The sequence below is a fragment of the Oncorhynchus mykiss genome, chromosome 5 (genome assembly GCF_057628025.1).
Source record: "Oncorhynchus mykiss isolate SJ-2025 chromosome 5, ASM5762802v1, whole genome shotgun sequence".
Lineage (NCBI taxonomy): Eukaryota > Metazoa > Chordata > Actinopteri > Salmoniformes > Salmonidae > Oncorhynchus > Oncorhynchus mykiss.
In genome coordinates this window covers 67,943,065-67,966,655 of record NC_143026.1, presented here as the reverse complement: position 1 = coordinate 67,966,655, position 23,591 = coordinate 67,943,065, and the positions used below count along the sequence as shown (strand labels likewise).

Genomic DNA, 23,591 nt, shown 5'->3' with positions numbered 1-23,591 from the left:
AGATCCTGGATGGCAGGGAGCTCGGGCCCAGTGATGCCCTCACCAACCTCTGTAGCACCACGTGGTCGGGTCCCTTGCAGTTGCCGTACCAAGCTGTGATGCAGCCAGTCAAGACACTCAATGGTGGAGTGGTATAACAGAATCTGAGGGCCCATGCTAAATCTTTTCAGCCTCCTGTGGGGGAAGAGGCGCTGTCGTGCCTTCTTCACAACTGTGTGGGTGTGTGTGTGTGGACCATGTTAATTATCTTATTGATGTGGACGCAGAAGGAACTTGAAGCTCTTGACCCGCTCTACTACAACCCCATCGATGTGGATAGGGGTGTGCTCGCCTATCCAGTTCCTATAGTCCACAATCAGCTCCTTTGTCTTGCTGACGTTGAGGGGAGAGGTTGTTGTCCTGGCACCACATTGCCAGGTCTCGGACCTCCTCGCTATAGGCTGCCTCATCGTCGGTGATCAGTCCTATCACAGTCGTGTCGTCAGCAAACGTGATGATGGTGTTGGAGTCTTACGCAGCCACGCAGTTGTGGGTGAACAGGGAGTACAGGAGGAGACTAAGCACACACCCCCGAGGGGCTCCCATGTTGAAGATCAGCGTGGTGGATGTCTTGCCTACCCTCACCACCTGGGGGCAGCACATCAGGAATTACAGCATCCAGTTGCAGAGGGTTCGGTCCCAGGGTCCTGAGCTTGGAGGGGACAGTGGTGTAGAATGCTGAGCTGTAGTCAATGAACAGCATTCTTACATACTGTAGGAATTCCTTTTGTCCAGGTTACCCAAGGGCAGTGTGGAGTGCAATAGATATTGCGTCGTCTGTGGATCTGTTGCGGCGAAATGGGAATTGTAGTGGGTCCAGGGGTGATGGTGTTGATGTTGATGTGAGCCATGACCAGCCATTCAAAGTATTTCATGGCTATAGCATTTCTTGGCGTTCTTGGGCATGGGGACTATAGTGGTCTCCTTGAAACAAGTTGGTATTACAGACCGGGTTTATTGTTACAAAGTGGGATTAAAATGGATTTAATTGTCAACAATCTACTGTAAAATACTATAATGTCAAGGAGGAAGATTTTAGATAAGTTGTATAAGTATTCCACCCTTAACTTAAGGAGTAACATTTGGCTTAACAAATCAAATAATAAGTTACATGGACTGACTGTGTGAAATAGGGGTTGACATGAGTTGATTGACTAATACTTCCACTGTCCTCCATACATCCATCTGTAAGGTCCCTCAGTCAAGTATTGCATTTCAAGCACAGATTCAACTACCAAGACAAGGGAGCTTTTCAAAAGCCCCAAAGAAGGGTAGTGATTGGTAGATGGGTATTAATAACAAATCAGATATTGAATATTTATTTAAGCATATTATTTATTTGGGGCGACAGATAGCCTAGTGGTTAGAGAGTTGGGCCAGTAACCGAAAGGTTGCTAGATCGAATCCCCGATCTGACAAGGTAAAAATCTGTCATTCTGACCCTGAACAAGGCAGTTAACCCACTATTCCTAGGCCGTCATTGTAAATAAGAATTTGTTCTTAACGGACTTGCCTAGTTAAATAAAAGGTTTTTAAAAAAGTGTATTTATTAAAAGTCTAGTTAATTATGCTGTGGATTATACAGTCTAAAAAACATTAAGGACACCTGCTCTTTCCATGACAGACTGACCAGGTAAAAACGTTGATCCCTTATTGATGTCACCTGTTAAATCCACTTCAATCAGTGTAGATGAAGGGGGAGTCAGGTTCAAGAAGGACTTTTAAACCTTGAGACAATTGAGACATGGATTGTGTGTGTGCCAGGCAGAGTGTGAATGGCCAAGACAAAAAAGTTCCTTTGAATGGGGGTATAGTAGTAGGTGCCAGGTGCACCAGTTTGTGTCAAGAACTGCAACACTGCTGGGTTTTTCACATCCTGCAGTTTCCCATATATCTCAAGAATGATTCACCACCCAAAGGACATTCAGATAACTTGACACACCTGTGGGAAGCATTGGAATCAACATGGGCCAGCATCCCTTTGGAACACTTGACACCTTGTAGAGTCTTTGCCCCAACGAACTGAGGCTGTTCTGAGGGCAAAAGGAAGGAGGGGGAGGGGGTGCAACTTAATTAGGAAGGCGGTACAAATGCTTGGTATAGTCAATGGATATAAGGGCAGTTTGTGGGACAGGTAACGGATATAGACTGACTGATGCTGTTGAAAAGCAGTTCTTGAGGAGAAACGACCACATCAGATGTCCAAGGAAAACAAGGCTGCAGGTCAAGTTGTCTAGTCCCTGTGTCCTTTTGTGGACAACAGGGGGAGGAGGTACCATTTCATAGAGCCTGTGCTGGCAGATTAAAGGGTGTAACATTAATACAACGCATGAGCTTATATACAAAAAAATAAGAATTGAGTTGTTGTATGTTTATTCTGTTACTCAGTAGGTGATTTATTTAAAATATGAAATATTATCAGTCCTTAATGATCTAGAAAGAAATTACTAAAACATACATTTGAAATGGAGTGCAGTGTCATTTGTCTGGTCTCTTTTGGGACCCTGTCACATCCATTACAACATTTTCCTTTAGCCTTATTATGAAAGAGCAAATACTTATATAAATTGATGAGGTCTGCCAATGAAAATAAATTATCAAAAAAATAAATCTAAATTATAACTACTCAAGATACTGGCAATTTCTTGTTTGAGGTACACTGCATTTTCAGATGACAAAAGTCTGGTGAAGAAATGTTTAATATATAAACACTTATTTTGCACAGCTTCACATCCATAACGGTCAACTTCGTTAAAGTATATGACCATTTTTATATTTTCATCATTGTTGTTCATGTGTGAATCAAAGCCTTACTTTCAAAGTGGCTATTAACATTTTAACCTAAGACTTAACAATTCAGACATTTGCTGATGTGTCCATTCTCCCAAAAATGCCTGTCCGTTTCCGTCACATCCATAACTCAAGTTGATGTTGCGTTACTTCAAAGTGGTATAAATTAGAATTGTCTACACTTCCCCTATAGGGTTCTACAAATATACAGTGCATTCGGAAAGTATTCAGATCCCTTCTATATCTCACATTTTGTTAAGTGACAACCTTATTCTCAAATTGATTAAATAAAAAAAAATCCTCAATCTACACACAATACCCCATAATGACAAAGCAAAAACATCTTTCTAGATCTGCAGAGATAGGGAGAAACTCCCCGAATACAGGGTTGCCAAGCTTATAGAGCCATACTCAAGGCTGTAATCGCTGCCAAAGGTGCTTCAACAAAGTACTGAGTAAAGGGTCTGAATACTTATGTAAATGTGATAGTTATTTTTAATACATTTGCTAAAAATCTTAAACCCATTTTTGCTTTGTCATTATGAGGTGGTGTGTGTAGATTGAGGGGGGGGGGGGGGACACAATTTAATCAATTTTAGAATAAGCTGTAACATAGTGGTCTGAATACTTTCCGAATGCACTGTACACATTAACATTTATGCCTTATAAGTCAATTTTGTGAGACATTGTGTGTGCAAATGTCATATCCGTAATGCTGAAATTGCCCTTAGTCATTGTTAGGAAGAATGATGGTTTAAAAAACAGATGATTTTATGAATCCCATAAATTAAAATGTAGGTACAATAAACTAGCTTAATTTCTCATATCAAATTATATTTCAAAATGTTTCAGGAATGCTAATCTTATCGGTTTCTAACTACAGAAATTATTTTAGCACAATCTGAGATGGTGGGTGTCGAAATCCTATTTCCTTGTGCATGAGGGGGAAGAACCCACGTTTGAGTGACCAGGGAGGGGAACGCACAAACATGTGGACAGCTGCACTAGACTGGAGGTCAGCCAGGGGAGCTAAAGCAAAACACGCCACTCATGCCCAAACTTAGGTCAGAGGAGTTCACATGTGTCCGCTCCTCTGAGGCTTTGACCCAAGTCAAACCAGCAGCACATAAAAGCCTAAAGTTTCCTGGAGAAAAACAATCTTGCGGGAAGCAATGCCCAGTAACAGTTCAGTAATGCCATTATCTGTTGCCTGGCTGAACAGGTCCATGTTGCTTGCTAGCTGGTGAGATCAATCAACAGGGCACACTGCCATTGCCCTAATTAGGAAAGGTGAGAGTAGCGAGCTAGTAACTACCACCATTGAAACAAATTATTTGGTTCACTTCAAATGTACTCATGGAGCAACAGTGGCACAATATCCAGCGATGTTACGGAAATAATGCCAGAGCCGGATATAAAATGGACATGATGAGGATAAAAATACCCAAAACAGATGGAACGTTTCAGACAGAGAGGAGAAGCAGCGCAGCGGAGGATTTCAGTAAAAAGCGATTAAATTACAGCGCTAACCTCGGCTTTCAGTGCGGTTAGCAAAGCCTTCAATATGTGTCTAGTCAGAGATAATGACCTCCCTGGGAGATACAAATGTAAAGATAATCATACACGGTCCAGCGTGGCTGTGTAGGTGTTGACGCCAAGCCCACACTCGAGTGCAGCGTTCAGACGCCATTTATGACAAACAACCTCTCTCGTAGGGTGCAGAGTTACACCAAGGCCTTTCTCCAAGAGACTTCTAATCGGCAACTTTAAATGACCCCATTAAAACATATGGATATACCAGCGTTTACGGTGACATTCAGGCTTCTACATGACTGGAGGAAAACAGAAACTTAAAATGTTGCACAGGAAGCTCAATTTCTGGCTGGCTTCCCTTCACCAATCAGAAAATAAATGGGTCTTGCCTTTTCATGTGGTTTCCCAGACCCACGCTCTGTTTATTGCAGAGGAAGCTCAATTTCTGGCTGGCTTCCCTTCACCAATCAGAAAATAAATGGGTCTTGCCATTTCATGTGGTTTCCCAGACCCAATCTCTGCAGGCTGCAGAATTAAAATCTTGACTTGCAACCTCTGAGCCCCCTACGCTGGTTTACTCTGAGATTCCATTTCACCTTTGAGCTAAAAGGTAAGAACCCTACTGTGTGTGTGTGTGTGTGTACATGCATGCACACATCACCATGAGACAGTACTGTAGTTGACTTGTTCTCATAGTGATATTGTGCAACAATTCCCTTACCTCCCTCAAGGAGTTCTAGTGGGCGTTTCTCTGGCGTGTATATCATGACCTGGGAAGTTAATTATTCTTCCTTCTCTTTAATATAATACAAACGGAGCATGGTTGACTCATTAACAGTTCATGGGACCAAGCTACAGATAAGTAAATATTTGCCTGTGGGGGAAAGAGACAGTCAGCACTAAAATGTTTCCTGTCTCTTAAAGGTCAACAAGTCATCAGGGGTGGGGTGTTCTGCTGCTGTAAGGAAACTGGATTCAATTACCTTGGCCAAACTACAGTAACACAAATCTAATAACACAACAAAAAAAATGAATGTCACAATGCAGCAAACCAATGGCAAGCTGCACTAGTTGTAGTGAAGTAGTGTAGAGGAATGTTAGATTGGAGGGGATGGCAAAATATAGACCTACAGGATGTAATTTGAAAAAGACAGTGGTGAGGATGATTAATGTAGGAGTGCATCCAAACAGAAACACACCACAGCAATGCCGTTTAGTCAAACATGTTGGCCTTACCAATTTGATGGCCACATATTCGTTGGTGTAGAGGTTCTTCCCCAGCCGCAGCTCTCCAAAATTGCCACAGCCAATCTTTTTTCCGACACGGAAGTTTGGGCCAACCATAAGAACCCCAGAGTTGGTCCCTGTACCCCGGCCCCCATGTCCAGTCCTGCTGCCAGCTGCCTTAGACATCTTTTTCCCTTCCTCTGTCTCTCCTTTACTCCCTTTCTTGTCAAAATCCATAAGCTTGTGATACCCTGGCCTCTCCACGATTACTCTCCGGCCATGCAAATCACAGAGGGGCCAAAACAACCAGGACTCTTAAGGGAGGGGGAAGGTGATACAAAGACAGAGGAAAGGTGTTGTATAGAAATATGCAGTGTATTAAAAGCCACTTCCACAGGGGTAAAACTGCAACCAAAACACACAGTATGTCTATCTGCCAATGTTGTACCGCGTGCTGTCCCCTTCTTGTTTATGGTAGTCGACTCCTTTCTTCTCTGTTTGTCCAACTCCTGTCTCAGAGTAGCATGTCCCGGCCTGAAGTGGGCAGGTTGTGCTAGCATGCACCCACGCACACACAAACACAACAAGCACTTGGAATCCCAGCTACTGGATCCACAACACAGCTTGGCAACTTTCCCCGGAGCCCCTCATTGCGTCCTTCTGGTCAGTCTTTGGTAATACAGCAGACATTCTTCATGTTCCAGTGCCACGGCGGAAGGGGCAATGGTGGAGGCAGAGTCAACAATGATGATGAGATACTGCAGTAGAGTTTTGTTAAGTTGGATATCTGAAAAACACAAACAAACTGAATTAGCCCTTAGGTGTAACAATCCATTACAGAACATCTTGCCAAATACACATTTGCAGTGGTCAGATATCAAGGACATGTCTTTTCTAATTGCAGGCCTTAAAATGCAGCAATCTGCATGCAACAATAGTCAGAGATAGAATTTTATAAAGCCTAGTATGTTACTGGTAATTCATACATTTCTAGCCTGAAGTAGAAATGGGATCCATTTTCTGAGTGGTACATGCAGTGAATTCAATAAAGCAATCAATACGGGTGGAAACATCACATACTAGACTGAGTGTTGTGATGAGAACAATGCACCCCTTTCCAGGACGTATGGGGCGGCAGGGTAGCCTAGTGGTTAGAGCGTTGGACTAGTAACCGAAAGGTTGCAAGTTCAAACCCCCGAGCTGACAAGGTACAAATCTGTCGTTCTGCCCCTGAACAGGCATTTAACCCACTGTTCCTAGGCCGTCATTGAAAATAAGAATGTGTTCTTGACTGACTTGCCTAGTTAAATAAAGGTAAAATAAAACATAAAAAAATAAATTATCATTTTGAATGTCCAAAAACCAACACTATAGGGCTATGGCTTTGGACAAATGGTGTTCCTTGATTATTAGCTGTAAAGACTATCAAACATGACTGAGTCACAGGATGGTAAAATTTGACATATTCAACTGGAGTGTGCTACATAGCCTATGCCTTGGCACACTCATCCACAACCTCATCAATATATCGGTTTTCACTGGTAGTGTGATTTGACAGCCTTTGAATAGTTAATAGCATACATGGAGGTTTCTGTATAACCCTGAGGCCCAGCTTTCCTCCCTCTCCTTCCCTTGGGAACTGTGATGTTGCTGATACTCATGGAGAGCAGGTAATGCCAGCAATATCAGCAGGCAGCTATGCTTTCCTCAGGAAATGCACTTAAACTGATCAATGACTGCCAAAATGCCTCTCCATCCTGATAGCCTGGAAAACTCTGATGTGAATCAGTTAAGGGGATACATTGAAATGGAGAGGGCAAACCAAAGGGCTTACCTATATTATATATATATATATATATATATATATATATATATATATATATATATATATATATATATATATATATATATATATATATATATATATATATATATATATATATATATATATATATATATATCCATGTTCATCATTGAAATAGCATGTAAAGAAAGCAGTAAAACACAGCATTAACCAATTTAACTTGGCCAATACCCAGTGCAAGCTTTATGCAGTAGTAGAATGAATAGACTAAATGTAGGAATGTGTGTGTGTGCCTTCACCTGTGCAAAGACAAACAGAAGCATGTGTTCAGAGTAGATAAGGTCAATTATTAAAAATCACTGTATCCTCTATGTAGTTGGACAAGTCTTGGTCATTAAAAATGTAAATCAATTAAATGGAGACCCCATTACTTGCTAAATGTATCCCCCACCACAAATTATGAAATTGTGAGAGCACTGAATACATGCTACTTCCATCTCAGTAATGTAAACAAAGTGGGGTAGCAAGTGCGGCTGGTTTTAATAGAAAAAATATATTTAAAACCGGACAGTAAAAATAAAAGAATTTGAGTCAGTGTGCTGATACATCTATCTATTCCAACCGACTGTTTAACTGAGAAATTGAAAAGCCACAGAAACAGAACTTAACACTACAGTTGACTGACTAGGGACAAATTAAACAGTTGAATATTATTGTCACATTTTTTTTTAAGTGGCATAAATTGCCAACGTGGTTATGAGTGAAACCACCGCCTTTCATACATAAATTAGCCAGCATGCGTTTACAATATAGTCATAATTTAAGCAATATAAAGATACAAACTAGCTATGAATAATATAGCCTATATGAACCATTGCATTTAATCCTATTTGGTAGCCAATTTGACACTGAATAAACAATAAATGCCTGATCAAATGTTTGCGCGACTAATTTTCACGAGATGTTGTGTTAGCTAGCTAGCTATTTGCCTTAGTAACCTGCTATATTCTCTTTCCAAATAGTTGAGTCCTAACAGTAACAGACAAACGAAACAATAACGTCTACAGTAAATTAGCTAACAAGCAAGATTAGTGACAAAATATAAAGCTAGCTTATGTGATGAAGGTAACTCCACTGTTTAATGAAGGCCTCACATCGAGCTAGCTCGCTAATTTAGCTAGCGCATTCTCTTCCTCTCGCAGTCGCTAGCTACCGAGTTATCTAGTCTGATTCTATGGCAGTTGCTGTCAGTTTTGTGGCCCATTTAGGAAAGGTATCTTAACCTGGTACCCGTTCGAAGAGGACAATGCTTGTGATCTGTCTGTAGTTTCCATATTTTTATACTTGTCAACTCCGTAAATACTCCGCGGAAGTGAAAGAAACGGGTGTCTGAAAATATTTATCAAATCGTTACAGACTTGCAAGCTAGATAACTAACGTTAGCTACCGTACCGTCCGTAGTGCTACCTAGCAAACGTTAGCGAACTAGCTACTAGTACTAGCGTGCTGAGGTGAGGTAGCAGACATGTACTGATACATTATCACCAGCTTGTTTTCTTGTCAAACTATTCAAATTGTTGATTAGTTAGCTACTCATCGAACATATCCTGGCCTACTAGCTACTTGTTCCCAAAACACACTGATCAGTCACGAACTAGCTAACGTTAGCAAGCTAATGCCGAGTAGAAGAAGCTAAAACTGCATAGAACATCAAATATTCATTGCCATAACCTGAATTACATATTAATCAAGACAAACCCTTCTAATATTGCAAACACATTATATGAAGTACTTAAAAGCGAATTAACAAAGTGCATTTCACCTAAATTAGCTGCGTTTGTTTTCAGTTCCCAAACATAACATCAGTGGGCAACTCCTTAATCCCCACAACATAAATCCAGTTTGTAGCTAGCTCTTTCCTTAGCTAGGTCGTTAATTTACGGCTAAATGCGATTGCATTCGGAAAAAGCTCCCCCACTTAACCATGTATCATCGAAGAAACGTATTTTACCTGTCAACGTGTATTTTCAAATTGGACGTATCAACATGGCCATGTATTTACGATATTTTATATTTTCTCCCTCGCTAGGTCTTGCTGTCTCTTTAAGTCTCCCAGCCGATAAGCAAACATTCAGCGTCATCTTTACTCCTACTGTTATCCTTGCGCTGGTAAACTAACGCACCTTGCTTGAAGAATAGGACCAAAATCCATACAGCTCAATAACCCATGAAAATAGTCGAGTGTGGATGCTGTGGCTCAGTTTCCAGCTATACAATTTATGAAACACAAATTCTGAGCTTTTGTGAACTACTGGACTGTCATCTGGTAAAGCATAGCAAAATCATGAAACATCAAGAGCATTTGTTTGTCTAACTTTGGTGTCTTGAGGGGGCTATATAACCTACTAGACACAAGTAAGTGGCATGTCCTACTGATTTACACAGCATGAGAATTTGGTCAAATCTATCCTCCTCTTCCATGACCCTTATTTCAATATTTTATTGTGCTTTTGACTAGTATATTAGCTAAATCTTCAATTTGAAGCTCTATAGTTGATGTGTGCTGTAGGCCTAAAACCACCATCTGCTACCTCTGGTCACCTGGCTGGTAGCCTCCCTTGCCAGGCTGTCCTGACACAGGGGTATCTGGTTGGCTTTCCCTCCCTGCAAAGAATCTGTTGGAGCACATACCAGTCATTTACCCTTTGTTCTAAGACCTTGACCTCCCATTGCTTGAGTTGTTGCCTTCTTCTGCCCTAGACCAGAGATCCAAACTCATCTGGGTTATTATTTTTCTATTTGCAAACAGATACAAATGGAAACTAAAAAGACATTCAAAATAATTGTATTCACACAGAGTTGAATTATGATTTTATTGTGTATTACCATGAAATTAATGTAGGATAGGCCTAACGTTTCACTGGGGCGGCAGGTAGCCTAGTGGTTAGAGCATTGAGCCAGTAACTGAAAAGTTGCTGGATCGAATCCCAGAGCTGACAAGGTAAAAATCTGTTGTTCTGCCCCTGAACAAGGCAGTTAACAAACTGTTCCCCGGTAGGCTGTCATTGTAAATAAGACTTTGTTTTAAACTGACTTGCCTAGTTAAATATATATTTTAAATCATACCTTGAGACATTACAGAAAATTGTCTTGAACAAATGTATATATGATGTGAAAAAAGTGCCCGAAATCACATCTCAATTCTCTATTCTCCTAAGTGCTTGTCATAAGTGAGTAAAAACTGACTAACATCTCTATGCAAATGAAGTATGTACCAATCCACTCCTGATTGCGATCCTGAATGCTCACAACATACCTTGAGTGTTTCTTAATCAATCTAATCATCTACAGACATAATCACTTGTCAGAGGTCCTTCACACATACATACAGTATGTACAGTGTCAAAGTATACAATCAGTAGTTTATGTGTCCGTATTGATACCAGTGTACCAGTCCCTTTTTGCCATTACACACTGCAGAGAAGTTATAGACCCAAATTGGGGTGGTGTACAGCTTTACTGGGAAAGAAAGTCTGAAGGGAAAGGCTGCAGTTTTTACCAACCGGTGGGGCAACTCCTAAGGCCGGGCTGTGTTGCTGTAGAATGGGCCAGAATTTGGGGGTCAAATGTAGGCCAGCTGACAGCATCCCTAAAGCATGATGATGTGGAAGGTGGTTCCGCTCTCCATACACAAAGGGAAAAACGGGAGGATAATGTAATCTTGTGTGGACCTGAGTTGCAATGGCGTCTCCAGGACAAGAAATGGTAGGAGCATCACTGACTTCCCAGAGAGGAGCAAATTTGCTTTGTGTTTTGGAGTCCTTAGTAGTGCTCCCTTCCCCTCCTGCCTTGGTCTGATGTGGTTCCTCCAGGCTTTGTTCTCTGCGAAGAGGGGAGCATCGCTGTCCCTTACGAAGCTTTGCTCTTCTGTTCTTGAACCACACCTGGAGGAGCATATTATTTAGTTATTGGTGAAGGGTTGAAGTGTTTATGAAGCTTTTAAAAAGTAACATCTAAAGCACTACAGCTTTTATATACACTTCCTTTCAGGAAAGTATTCAGACCCCTTGACGTTTTCCACATTTTGTTACGTTACAGCCTTATTCTAAAATCTATTCAATTGTTTACCCCCTAACACAATACCCCATAATGACTAAGCACATTTTTTCTAATTTATAACCAAAAAAATAACAACAATATCACATTTACATAAGTACTCAGACTCTTTACTCTGTACTTTGTTGAAGCACCTTTGACAGCAATGAAAGCATCTTGGGTGTGACGCTACAAGCGTGGCACACCTGTATTTGGGGAGTTTCTCCCATTCCTCTCTGCAGATCCTCTCAAGCTCTGTCAGGTTGGATGGGGAGAGTTGTGCACAGCTATTTTCATTTCTCGCCATCCCCACAGCATAATGCTGCCACCACTATACTTCATCGTAGGGATGGTGCCAGGTTTCCTCCAGACGTGACACTTGTCATTCAGGCCAAAGAGTTCAATCTTGGATTCATCAGACCAGAGAATCTTGTTTCTCATGGTCTGTGAGTCTTTACGTGCCTTTTGGCCAACTCCAACCGGGTTGTCATGTGCCTTTTACTGAGGAGTGGCTTCCGTCTGGCCACTCTACCATAAAGGCCTGAGTGGTGGCGTATTGCAGAGACGGTTGTTCTTCTGGAAGGTTCTCTCATCAACACAGAGGAGCTCTGGAGCTCTGGTCACCTCCCTGACCAAGGCCCTTCTCCTCCGATTGCTCAGTTTGGCCGGGCGGCCAGCTCTAGGAAGAGTCTTGGTGGTTCCAAACTTTTTCCATTTAAGAATGATGGAGGCCACTGTGTTCTTGGGGACCTTCAATACTACAGAAATGTTTTGGTACCATTCCCCAGATCTGTGCCTCGACACAATCCTGTCTCGGAGCTCTACGGACAATTCCTTCAACCTCATGGCTTGGTGTTTGCTCTGTCATGCACTGTCAACTGCGAGACCTTATATAGACAGGTGTGTGCCTTTTCAAATCATGTCCAATCAATTGAATTTACCAGAGGTGGACTCCAATCAAGTTGATGAAACATCTCAAGGATGATCAATGGAAACAGGATGCACCCAAGGTCAATTTCAAGTCTCATAGCAAAGGGTGTGAAGAGTTATGTAAATAAGGTATTTCTGTTTTTTACTTTCAATACATTTTCAAAAATTTCAAAACACCTGTTTTTGCTTTGTCATTATGGGGTATTGTGTGTAGATTGCTGAGAAATATTAATAAATAATAATAATAAAAATATTTAATCAATTTTCGAATAAGGCTGTAACATAACAAAATGTGGAAAAAGTCAAGGGGTCTGAATACTTTTCCGAAGGCACGGTATATTACAAGAATAACCTTAGTAAAAGCAGCAGTTCAAATAAATATTATGAATGAATGAATGCACACAGGCTGGTCCTTTTTGAAGAGCGACCTTTACTGACCTGAATGCGAGCTTCAGGCAAGTTGATGCAGACAGCCAGTCTTTCTCTCATGCTTACATCAGGGTACTGGGTCTGTTGGAAGGCTTTCTCTAGAGCCTGTAGCTGGGACACAGTGAAGGCTGTGCGGCTCCGACGTTGCTTTTGCTGGTTCCCATAACGGGCCTCCAAGATCAACTCTGTGGGGACAGAGGAAAAGCCACAACAAGATTAGTGGTGAAACAGCCAACCAGTTGGCATTTCAGATTTCGGGCTAAACGGAAAATACCAGCATTTTGGCAGCCTACAAATGTTTTTTAATGTTTTTTGTGTGTGTGTGTGTGAAAAATGTTGCCATCTGCATTTGTTTGATTGCATGCATCGATTGCAGACACTGTCATAAATTAAAGTAGTCTAGTCTAAATACCAGCAAGTCTTTCAGCAACAGAGAACGTGTTAACCGAGGAGGGATTGGCCAATGAATAAACCTGGTACTGGTCTGCCATCTGGTGGTGGTCGAAACAGACGGAGTTGAAGCTGTGTAGAGGATAGACTCCACTGTTGGATCCCCCGCAGAAATTCAAAGCATTCATAGCGCCCCTAAATTAATATAGACAAAATAACCGTTTTTATTTGATTGGCCTTACACCATAATAATTAAGCATACAATGTCGCCTATATAGTTTGTAAATGAAGGACGTTTGCACTGTGCAAAATTGCACGGTGCAATTTTGATTTACAGTCTAAACTCACTTCAAAAATTAAAAAATACAGGACAAACGGTAAATATACATTTTCAACTTTCTTGATAATTCAAGGTAATTGAAAGGTATTATTCTCTAAGCATAAACCATTGCCACTTGATTTAGTGGCAATCTGCTGCAGTAGACTACCAACATACAACTATCTTCAAAATACAGATCAGATAAAAAAAAATATATTCCAGTGATGAAGTGTGTAAAAGTTCCAGTATTTTTTTTTTTTACCTGAAAAGCTCACAAAACAGCAGAAATGTAATCGATTCCCGTGCGCTTTAGAGGCAAAGAAGTCCACCTCAACAGTCCAATACTTTCGAAATGCAGGCCTTATCCTCGTACGCCACGGCATGGATCTAATTCTCCGAAAACCACTCTCACCCACCGACCCAGGACTATTTAAGAAGCATTTACTCCAGCTCCCCTCAACCATTAGCCAATAGAAAGAAAGGTATTAGCCTGGATTAGGTGGGATGAGGGGAAAGAGGGGGGTCCAAGGGCTCAAGTTTTTGAAACTATTGAACTTGGGGAGATTTACGCAAAGGACCCCCCCACAATAAACGAGCGCTTCACTCCCTCCCGTTAAAACAATTAAAACAATGTGGTCTGCTAATCTCTGAGGCAGCCCAGATTAAAATAACAGCCTTTGATTGTCCCCTGTTCTCAGCCTTCTTTCTCCTAAACTCCCTGCTTTGTCAATCTCTACTTGGAGGGGGTTTGCTTTGCGGTTTGTTTTGCTAACAGACTCAATATTTTGCCCATAAACTGTCAGCCTGTGAAACAAAATCTAGACATTGGCCATTAAGACCAATTTCCTAAGGTTCAACTAAACCAGATTCAAGATCTCTTCATAGATAACTATTATCCCACCACAACAAGGAAAATAATTAAACAATTAAGTTTTCCATATTATTGTGCTTTGCCACATTGTTACACTCACATAATTAAAAACAACATGCAAATGTTTTATTCATAATTTGCATGTAGGTTAGATGGAGTGTTTTTTCAGTAGCACTTGCATAGAACTCTTGCAGCATTTATATTTTTTTCCACAAATGCAGTATTGTGAAAGTAGGCTGTTGAATGCCACACCCTGAAAATCTTTCCAGCCTGCTCTCATAGACTAGACGTAACATAGTAAATGTAAATCTGGGACACTCAAATTAGTATGACATGGTTACGTTTGGTATGGTTAGATAACACAATCTTACTTAAGGCAAAAACAAAGGTAAGCTTGTTTGTCGAAGTCAATGGGTGAATCTCATCAGGGGCAACTTTAGCATTTTAGTTAATTAGCAACTTTGCAACTACTTACTACTTTTTAGCTACTTAAAATAAATAATAATAAGTACACTTCTAACCCTTATCCCAGTGCTTAATTTGAGCTGGAACAGGATCCGGCATCTCTCAGATTTGACTTGGTTCGTTCCGGCACCTATTTGCCTGGATCCGGTTCCTCTCGCGGCATGATTTATTCATTGAAAACATTCTTTTAAAAGCAACCAGAGTTAAATCAAGTTGCCTCTTCGTTATTTCTCCTGCCCCCTAGAAAAACAATCTCGTAAAAGTGCGGGGATCCTTCTGTGTAATCACCCTATCCTGACACACTGATTCCAGACCTGCTCTTCACTGTGTATCCACCGACATAGTGCTAGGAGCAGGTCCAATTTGGACGAAGGCTCAGTTCAAGAACAAGCAAACTTATAACCCCTGGCTTGTCATGCAAATTACAGTGCTGGGCTGTACAACATTCGAAAGGTTGGGTCTAGAAAAGACTGGGGTCTAGAAAAGACTGGTAGACAAGGCTCAAGAGGACACCCAGGTTATAGTTAACACTCAAAATGAAAAAATAGACACTACAGCCAGTGTTCCAAACAGCCTTACAAGGAGGCTAACCATCACAGCCACATTTCTTGCTTTGAGCAAGAAATTGACCGTCAGGATTTAAATGGACTTGACATGGGGAAAGGCATTGGGGAAGGTTTTGTACTGTGAAGTTAATCGGAATATGTGCTTCATATTATCACATAGGCAGGAGGTCTATATATTCTCATATGAGTGTTCTGCTAAAAAACAGCTAATTTTCCTCTCTGCCCCATGGCAAAATGAGTAGAATTGCATAAAATTAGGGTGCGCACATATGGGTAAGCAGATCATCCCTGCTATGGACTATACGTATGGCGGGTGTTCTGTAGTGATGTTTAAAATGCTGCAAATTAATCAGCACCTTGGAGAGCGCTGTCCGTTTCACCAACATAGATAGTAGGATACTTGGGTGTTCACTCTGTCCTCTGTGCTGCTGCATTGTGTTTGTCACTTTCTCATGCGTTCCGGTATCACAGAGCCGCCTCGAAAGGCACACACCTGTTGTTACGTCCTGACCTTAGAGAGCCTTTTTTATGTCTCTATTTGGTTTGGTCAGGGTGTGATTTGGGTGGGCATTCTATGTTCTGCTTTCTATGTTTTTATATTTCTATGTTTTGGCCGGGTATGGTTCTCAATCAGGGACAGCTGTCTATCGTTGTCTCTGATTGGAAATCATACTTAGGCAGCCTTTTTCTATTTTGTAATTGTGGGAAGTTGTCTTTGTTAGGGGCCCTTGTAAGCTTCACGGTCGTTTTTGTTATTTTTGTTATTTCTTGTTTTGTTGGCGCCATTTAAACAAATAAAAGAAAATAGGGTTCTGCACCTTGGTCTCATTCCGACGACGGCCGTGACACCTGTCTATATAAGATCCCACAGTTGACCGGGCCTGTCAGAGTAAAAACCAAGCCACGACGTCGAAGGAATTATCCATAGAGCTCCGAGACATGATTGTGTGTGGGGGGGGGGGGTACCAAAACATTTCTGCAACATTGAAGGTCCCCAAGAACACAGTGGCCTCCATCATTCTTAAATGGACAAATTTTGGAACCACCAAGACTCTTCCTAGAGCTGGTAGCCCTGCCAAACTGAGCAATCGGGAAGAAGGTCCTTGGTCAGGGAGGTGACCAAGAACCCGATGGCCACTCTGACAGAGCTCCAGAGTTCCTCTGTGGAGATAGGAGAACCTTCCAGAAGGACAACCATCTCTGCAGCACTCCACCAATCAGGCCTTTATGGGACAGTGGCCAGACGGAAGCCACTCCTCAGTAAAAGGCACATGATAAAACAATTACTAATATGGAAATCACAGTACACCTAACAAAGTTTATTTCTTCTCTCACCAAAGTCCTGGCATACAGTACCAGTGCATTGTGACCCATTCCAAATTATAATCCAGTGGTTCAAACCCTGAATGCTGATTGGCTGAAAGCCGTGGTACATCAGACCCTATACCACAGGTATGACAAAACATTTCCTTATATTGTTTTAATTACACTGGTAACCAGTTTTATAGCAGTAAGGCACCTCTGGGGTTTGTGGTATATGGCCAATATACCACGGCTAACGGCTGTGTCCAGGCACCCTGTGTTGCTTAGTGCATAAGGACAGCCATTAGCCGTGGTATACTGGCCATATACTGCACCCCCTCATGCCTTATTGCTTAATTATAACATTCTCCAATAAGGTTGGTATGCTCGGTGGTATGCAGGGTGGTATGCTGGGTGGTATGCAAGGTGGTATGCTGGGTGGGATGCAGGTTGGTATGCTGGGTGGTATGCTGGGTGGGAGGCTGGGTGGGATGCAGGGTGGTATGCTGGGTGGTATGCTGGGTGGGATGCTGGGTGGGATGCAGGGTGGTATGCTGGGTGGTATGCTGGGTGGGATGCAGGGTGGTATGCTGCTGGTTTATATCAACACTTTGTTAATTTCCATTAACTCTTTCAGAGTGAAAAATTAATGGGAGGGGCCTCAAAAATCAAAAATCCCAGCATGAAACTAAGAAGATGACTTCCAAAGAGTGGCTGGGGAACCAATAGATGCAACAACTTCGGGACACACTCGTGACTTGAATGATGCAATTCAGTTTCCACTTTTAAATACTAAAACAAACGTGAAATTCGAATGAACAAATCCCCCTGTCATTTTACAAAATATAAACCTCAGTAACAGCTAAACATTTCATTTGGGAGGTATTTCATCTGTTACATGTGTCAAATCTCAAAATCAGACAATAACAAATGGACATGGCATATAATTAATCACACCTCTCCATTCTTTTGTATTACCATGCACAAACTCCAAACATATTACGGTGCATGTGAGGCGTGCATGAACATGCAAATAAGGGGGAAGGGACTGATTTTGGCGATAACTAACACAGTCATGGGTGGGTAACTCTAACATTCACTCGAAAAGTACCCTGGGAAATATGCTGGGCCATTCAAGGACATTCAGGCACTTGCTCCGAAGCCGTTGTCTTGGCTGTGTGTTTATGGTCATTGTCCTATTGGAGGTTTAACGGTCATCCCATTCTGAGGTCCTGAGTGCCCTGGAGCAGGTTTTCTTCAAGGATATCTCTGTACTTTGCTCCGTTAATCTTTGCTTCGACCCTGACTAGTCTCCCAATCCCTGCCGCTGAAAAACATCCCCATAGCATGATGCTGCCAACACCAAGTTTCACTGTAGGGATGGCGCCAGGTTTTCTCCAGACATGACATTCAGGCCAAAAGACTTCAATCTTGGTTTCATCAGACCAGAGAATCTTGTTTATCATGGTCTGAGAGTCTTCAGGTGCCGTTTGGTAAACTCCAAGTGGGCTGTCATGTGCTTTTTACTGAAGAGTGGCTTCCGTCTGGCCACTCTCCAGTAAATGCCTGATTGGTGGAGTGCTGCAGAGATGGTTGTCCTTCTGGAGGGTTCTCCCATCTCCACAAGAGGAACTCTAGAGCTCTGTCAAAGTGACTATCAGGTTCTTGGTCACCTCCCTGACCAAGGCCCTTCTCCGATTGCTCAGTTTGGCAGAGCAGCCTGTTCTAGGAAGAGTCTTGGTGGTTCCAAACCTCTTCCATTTAAGAATGATGGAGTCCACTGTGTTCTTGGGGCGCTTCAATGCTGCAGAAATGTTTTGGTACCCTTCCCCAGATCTGTGCCTCGACACAATCATGTCTCGGAGCTCTACAGACAATTCCTTTGACCTCGTGGCTTGGTTTTTGCTCAGACATGCACTATAAACTGTGAGACCTTATATAGACAGGTGTGTGCCTTTCCAAATCATGTCCAATCAATTGAATTTACCACAGGTGGACTCCAATCAAGTTGATGAAACATCTCAAGGATGATCAATGGAAACAGGATGCACCAGAGCTCAATTTCCAGTCTCATGGCAAAGGGCTCGAATACTTACAGTTGAAGTCGGAAGTTTAAATACACCTTAGCCACATTAAAACTTAGTTTTTCACAATTCCTGACATTTAATCCTAGTAAATATTCACTGTCTTAGTTCAGTTAGGATCACCACTTTATTTTAAGAATGTGAAATGTCAGAATAATAGTAGAGAGAATGATTTATTTCAGCTCTTATTTCTTTCATCACATTCCTAGTCGGTCAGAAGTTGGTATTTGGTAGCATTGCCTTTAAATTGTTTAACTTGGGTCAAACATTTTGGGTAGCCTTCCACAAGCTTCCCACAATACATTTGGTGAATGTTGGCCCATTCCCCCTGACAGAGCTGGTGTAACTGAGTCAGGTTTGTAGGCCTCCTTGCTCGCACACGCTTGCTCAGTTCTGCCCACAAATTTTCTATAGGATTGAGGTCAGGGCTTTGTGATGGCCACTCCAATACCTTTACTTTGTTGTCCTCAAGCAATTTTGCCACAACTTTGGAAGTATGCTTACAAGCCTCACCCTTTTTCCTCCAAACATAACCATGGTCATTATGGCCAAACAGTTCTATTTTTTGTTTCATCAGACCAGAGGAGATTTCTCCAAAAGTATGATCTTTGTCCCCATGTGCAGTTGCAAACCGTAGTCTGGCTTTTTTATGGTGGTTTTGGAGCAGTGACTTCTTCTTTGCTGAGCGACCTTTCAGGTTATGTCGATATAGGACTTGTTTTTTCTTTGGATATAGATACTTTTGTTTTTGTTTCCTCCAGCATCTTCACAAGGTCCTTTGCTGTTGTTCTGGAATTGATTTGTACTTTTCGCACCAAAGTACGTTCATCTCTAGGAGACTGAACGCATCTCCTTCCTGAGAGGTTCGACGGCTGCGTGGTCCCATGGTTTTTATATTTGCGTACTATTTTTTGTACAGATGAACGTGGTACCTTCAGGCATTTGGAAATTGCTCCCAAGGATGAACTAGACTTGTGGAGATCTTGGTTGATTTATTTTTATTTTCCCATGATGTCAAGCAAAGAGGCACTGAGTTTGAAGGTAGGCCTTGAAATACATCCACAGGTACACCTCCAATTGACTCAAATTATATCAATTAGCCTATCAGAAGCTTCTAAAGCCATGACATCATTTTCTGGAATGTTCCAAGCTGTATAAAGGCACAGTCAACTTAGTATATGTAAACTTCTGACCCACTGGGATTGTGATAGAGTGAATTATAAGTGAAATAATCTGTCTGTAAACAATTGTTGGAAAAATGATTTTATCTGAATAGATTTCTCAGACCTCTTGGCTGGTTCCCTCACTATCAATCACGTTTCTGTTCTAATTGCTGCTGAATATTTTCAGTGACCCACATAGTCAGTCTCAGAGGTCACATCAGAGGTCACATAATCCCTTTTTTATGAGCTCCACTACCCTATCTTGCTTATAGCCTATCATGCACTACACAAAATATTACAACCTTATCTGCCTAAAAAGGTTGTTGTGAACAAATGCACATATTCTGTGTAGATAAGCATTTCAATTTGACTGAAAATGTAAATGTTTTGTTCATACTTGTACACCATCCAGATTCCTAAAATATGTGAAATCTTTTCTATTTTCTTACCCTTTGCTTTTCTCTGTTCTTGGCTGTCAAGCTATATTAGTGTCTGATAAAAAATAAGTCATTTAGAACAGGCTCTGTAGGCCAGCCCCTGAACCCCACTAAAAGCTCCAGGATTAGGTCCCAGAGGCCTTTGTCTCCTCAGCCCGCAGGATTAGGGGAGATTTACTGCTAAGAAAAAAAGTAGTTATTTCATGGCACTTTCATGATGAAACCTGGCCAAAGCCGTGTTGGCTGGGGGGATTAAAGGCACACAAAGACTCTGGTTGTGTGCCACCCCCTCCCCATAGCCATCACCCTAACTCACTGTCCCCCTGGAAACCTTCCCCTCCCCAGGCACACCTCCTCCCCTTGTCACCACCACCACTTCCCAGGCACCACCACAGCACTGTGGTTCCACTCTAGATTAGTGATGCCCTTACTGATTCCTCCCACTGTTCCAAGTCATTAAAAGTGCTCCTCACTGATTGCTTTGTTTGTCTTAAACCCCACACACCACCCACTAAGTAGTAGGACGATAGAACTTGAAGAATACACAGTACTGATGTCCAATGACATTTGCGTCTCTAAGCAATGACTCAAAATTCATAATTTGAGACTGGATTTATCATGATTCATTATGATACACATGCTTACTTATTTTCAACACAGTTGAGATTATTATTTCAGCAAATAACCTGGATTACTGCAAATAAATTACTGACTTGCAGTCCCTCGTTCAAAAGGGCTTAAGGGAGTTATACTCTTCCTGGTGGATCCACTTACACATGCACAGATTACTAGCACTAAAAGACAAAGGTTATCTTTAGTAAGTCACATCACAATGGTCTCACCATCAAGCAGGTACGTTTTTTGGCAGCTGAAATTAGGGTTAATAACTGTAGTGGATAGACATGGTATTACTGGGAATTTGGAAGACTGATTGGGTCGAAAAATAGTTGGATGGGTGAAAAATGTAATCACTGACAAAACATTAAAACGTTTTCCTGTTGCATGAAAAGAAAGTACAATTATTATTTTTTTTAAGTAAAATTGTGTGGAACAGGTCATAAGAAATGATTGTGTTGTAAAATAAAAATGTTTACTTTAATATGTTCATGGTAATCTTATCAAAAGAAGACAGAGCAAGTTCATACTCCTGATATCAGACACATTGGAGCAGGAACAGTTTAAAGAACAAAAAACTATCCGTTTATACAATGTTTATTTTATCTTGCCCATTCACTGAATTGGTAAAAACTACAGGGGAGCCAGAGAGGGCGGAGGGTGCAGGTTTTGTCTTCTAAAAGTGTTTTTGTTCATGTCTCCTGTTTAACAGATGTTTCAGTTGGAGAGCAGCAGTCAGAGCACCCCCCAAAGCACCGCTTTCTCCTTTTCCCTGTCTTTAATTACTTATCAATAGTGGACATTTGTATTGACAAGCACCTGTCAAGAGGCAAGCTTTGTAGTTGTCAGTTATCTGTGGGAGAGCTGCTCAAAGGAGAGGCCCCTTGGACACCAACCGGATCGATCGGCACGCAAACACAATACAGAGGCTTTCAGGCCTGCCTTGTCAGGGCTGTGGCATGAGGACCAGAGGAGAGCGGGGAAGGGGCTAAAGACTTCTTCATTGGAGGAAATCGATGGGGCCGGCTGCCCTTTGACCCATAGGGGACAGGAATAGCGAGCGGCGGGTCAGTAGCCCTTCTTAAGCCCCAGTGAGTGTTAGGATCACGCTGTGAGCCCTGACACTAGCTATGACACACACACACAGCTTAGACTGACAATGACCTCACGTACACACCTAATAATGGAGCTATAGTGGCATCTGTGTTGTCCCTGTAACATAGGATTACTGCTTTAGAATAGAACTTGACTAAAACTTATTTGGAGTAATACTGAATGCTCAGGACATAGAACCAGAACAGCATATCTTGATGCCAATGCAAAGTTTTGAAAACCTCTGCGGACTGATTCCTACCAGTTGCTCTCAAATTGTTCAACCAGCTTCTAACCAATCTATCATTCTCATTTAATAGATCTAGAGTTGCGCATTGAGATCTCTGAAACTCATTGATTTTGGTAAACTGGGCACTAGTAATTCCATTCTTATGAAGCCTAGAGACATTAACTTCATATGATCTCCACCCAAACCCTAGGGAGCTTTGCCAGAGGCAGCTCATCTGGCAGATCAATATGAGAGACTGAATAAAGAACAGTCACTTAGTGGGGCAGCATGAGTCTGAGTTAATGACCGAGAGCGGGACAAGCGGCTGCTAGGCCGTCTGGGGGGTCAAGGGCAGCAACGGAGGGCCGGCTAGAGGCTGGCTAGGACCAAAGAGAGCACACAAGTGACCTTTTAAATGGACTCGCCTATTATGGGCCATAATCCAAACTCTCAACAAAGGCGTCAGTCAACTTGCAAGTAGCTGCTATGATTCATACAGATTTGGAAAGAGAATTTAAATTATATTTTTCAGTTTCTGTGCACAAGTCATTTCACTGTATGGGTTTACTGTAACGTGTTTTTGTAAAATCTTATGGAAATTGTTAAAAATAGTTATTGTGCATAGAGTTGTATGGTTTGTTAAACTTTGCAATCACTGTTTTATGTTTGGCATACATTTTGAAGTGAAAGATCCGAGTCTCAGCATCATTCCATTACTGTGGAATTGCCCATTATGTTCTTGATGCATAGTACAACTGGCATAATACAGGAATATGTTATACGAAGTAATATTTTTATAGATAAATGGAAACCTAACCAAAGTTTATGAAATGTTTAAAACCAGTAAGAGTGAGAGGGATGTGGTCAGTGTTTTATCTTGAGGGCAAACCCAGCTTTATCCCAGCATGGGGTCATATGTGTGCTCCGTCAAGCAGTCGCCACCAAGCGACCCCCAGCAGTCAAAGGTGATCAGAGAGCACGCACTGATCGATTTTGATAATGAAGAAGACCTCTAAGCTGCTTCGCCCCACATGCTCAAATCGCTGCCACACTCAAACACTAGGAATCTCCTCCCTGTCACTAGAACATTGTGTGGTTATTGATCTGTGCTAACTGGGTCTTTAATACCTGGGGTCTAGAAGATCTCTGGCCTGAGTTGGGGAAATGCATGCTGACACGTGACGGGAGAAGCTCAATAGGCAAACATGCAG

At 41.8% G+C, this 23,591-nt stretch overlaps 2 protein-coding genes across 4 annotated transcripts in view; both read right to left on the bottom strand.

Annotated features, from left to right (window-relative positions):
- The window catches only part of csnk1g2b (casein kinase 1, gamma 2b), a 45,931-nt gene extending 36,341 nt beyond the window's left edge, over positions 1 to 9,590 (bottom strand). Inside the window, exons 1-2 of one of the 3 annotated variants that reach the window (XM_021603969.3) lie at positions 9,405 to 9,590; positions 5,599 to 6,376 (exon numbers count right to left, since the gene is read on the bottom strand). In XM_021603969.3, coding sequence (XP_021459644.1) covers positions 5,599 to 5,826 — 228 coding nt within the window. In that variant the 5' untranslated portion in view covers positions 5,827 to 6,376; positions 9,405 to 9,590. Of the gene's footprint in view, positions 1 to 5,598; positions 6,377 to 9,215 lie in introns of all 3 variants that reach the window. The other 2 variants (XM_021603972.3, XM_090235643.1) reach the window with 2 other exon arrangements.
- A 662-nt stretch (positions 9,591 to 10,252) lies between these two features.
- LOC110524380 (diencephalon/mesencephalon homeobox protein 1-like) lies at positions 10,253 to 13,960 on the bottom strand. The gene is made up of 4 exons (XM_021603968.3): positions 13,819 to 13,960; positions 13,260 to 13,432; positions 12,857 to 13,032; positions 10,253 to 11,337 (listed from the first exon to the last, which is right to left on the bottom strand). Exons 2-4 carry the CDS (start codon positions 13,423 to 13,425, stop codon positions 10,879 to 10,881), a joined length of 801 nt encoding a protein of 266 aa, XP_021459643.2. The 5' UTR covers positions 13,426 to 13,432; positions 13,819 to 13,960; the 3' UTR covers positions 10,253 to 10,878.
- Between the last annotated feature and the right edge of the window lie 9,631 nt (positions 13,961 to 23,591).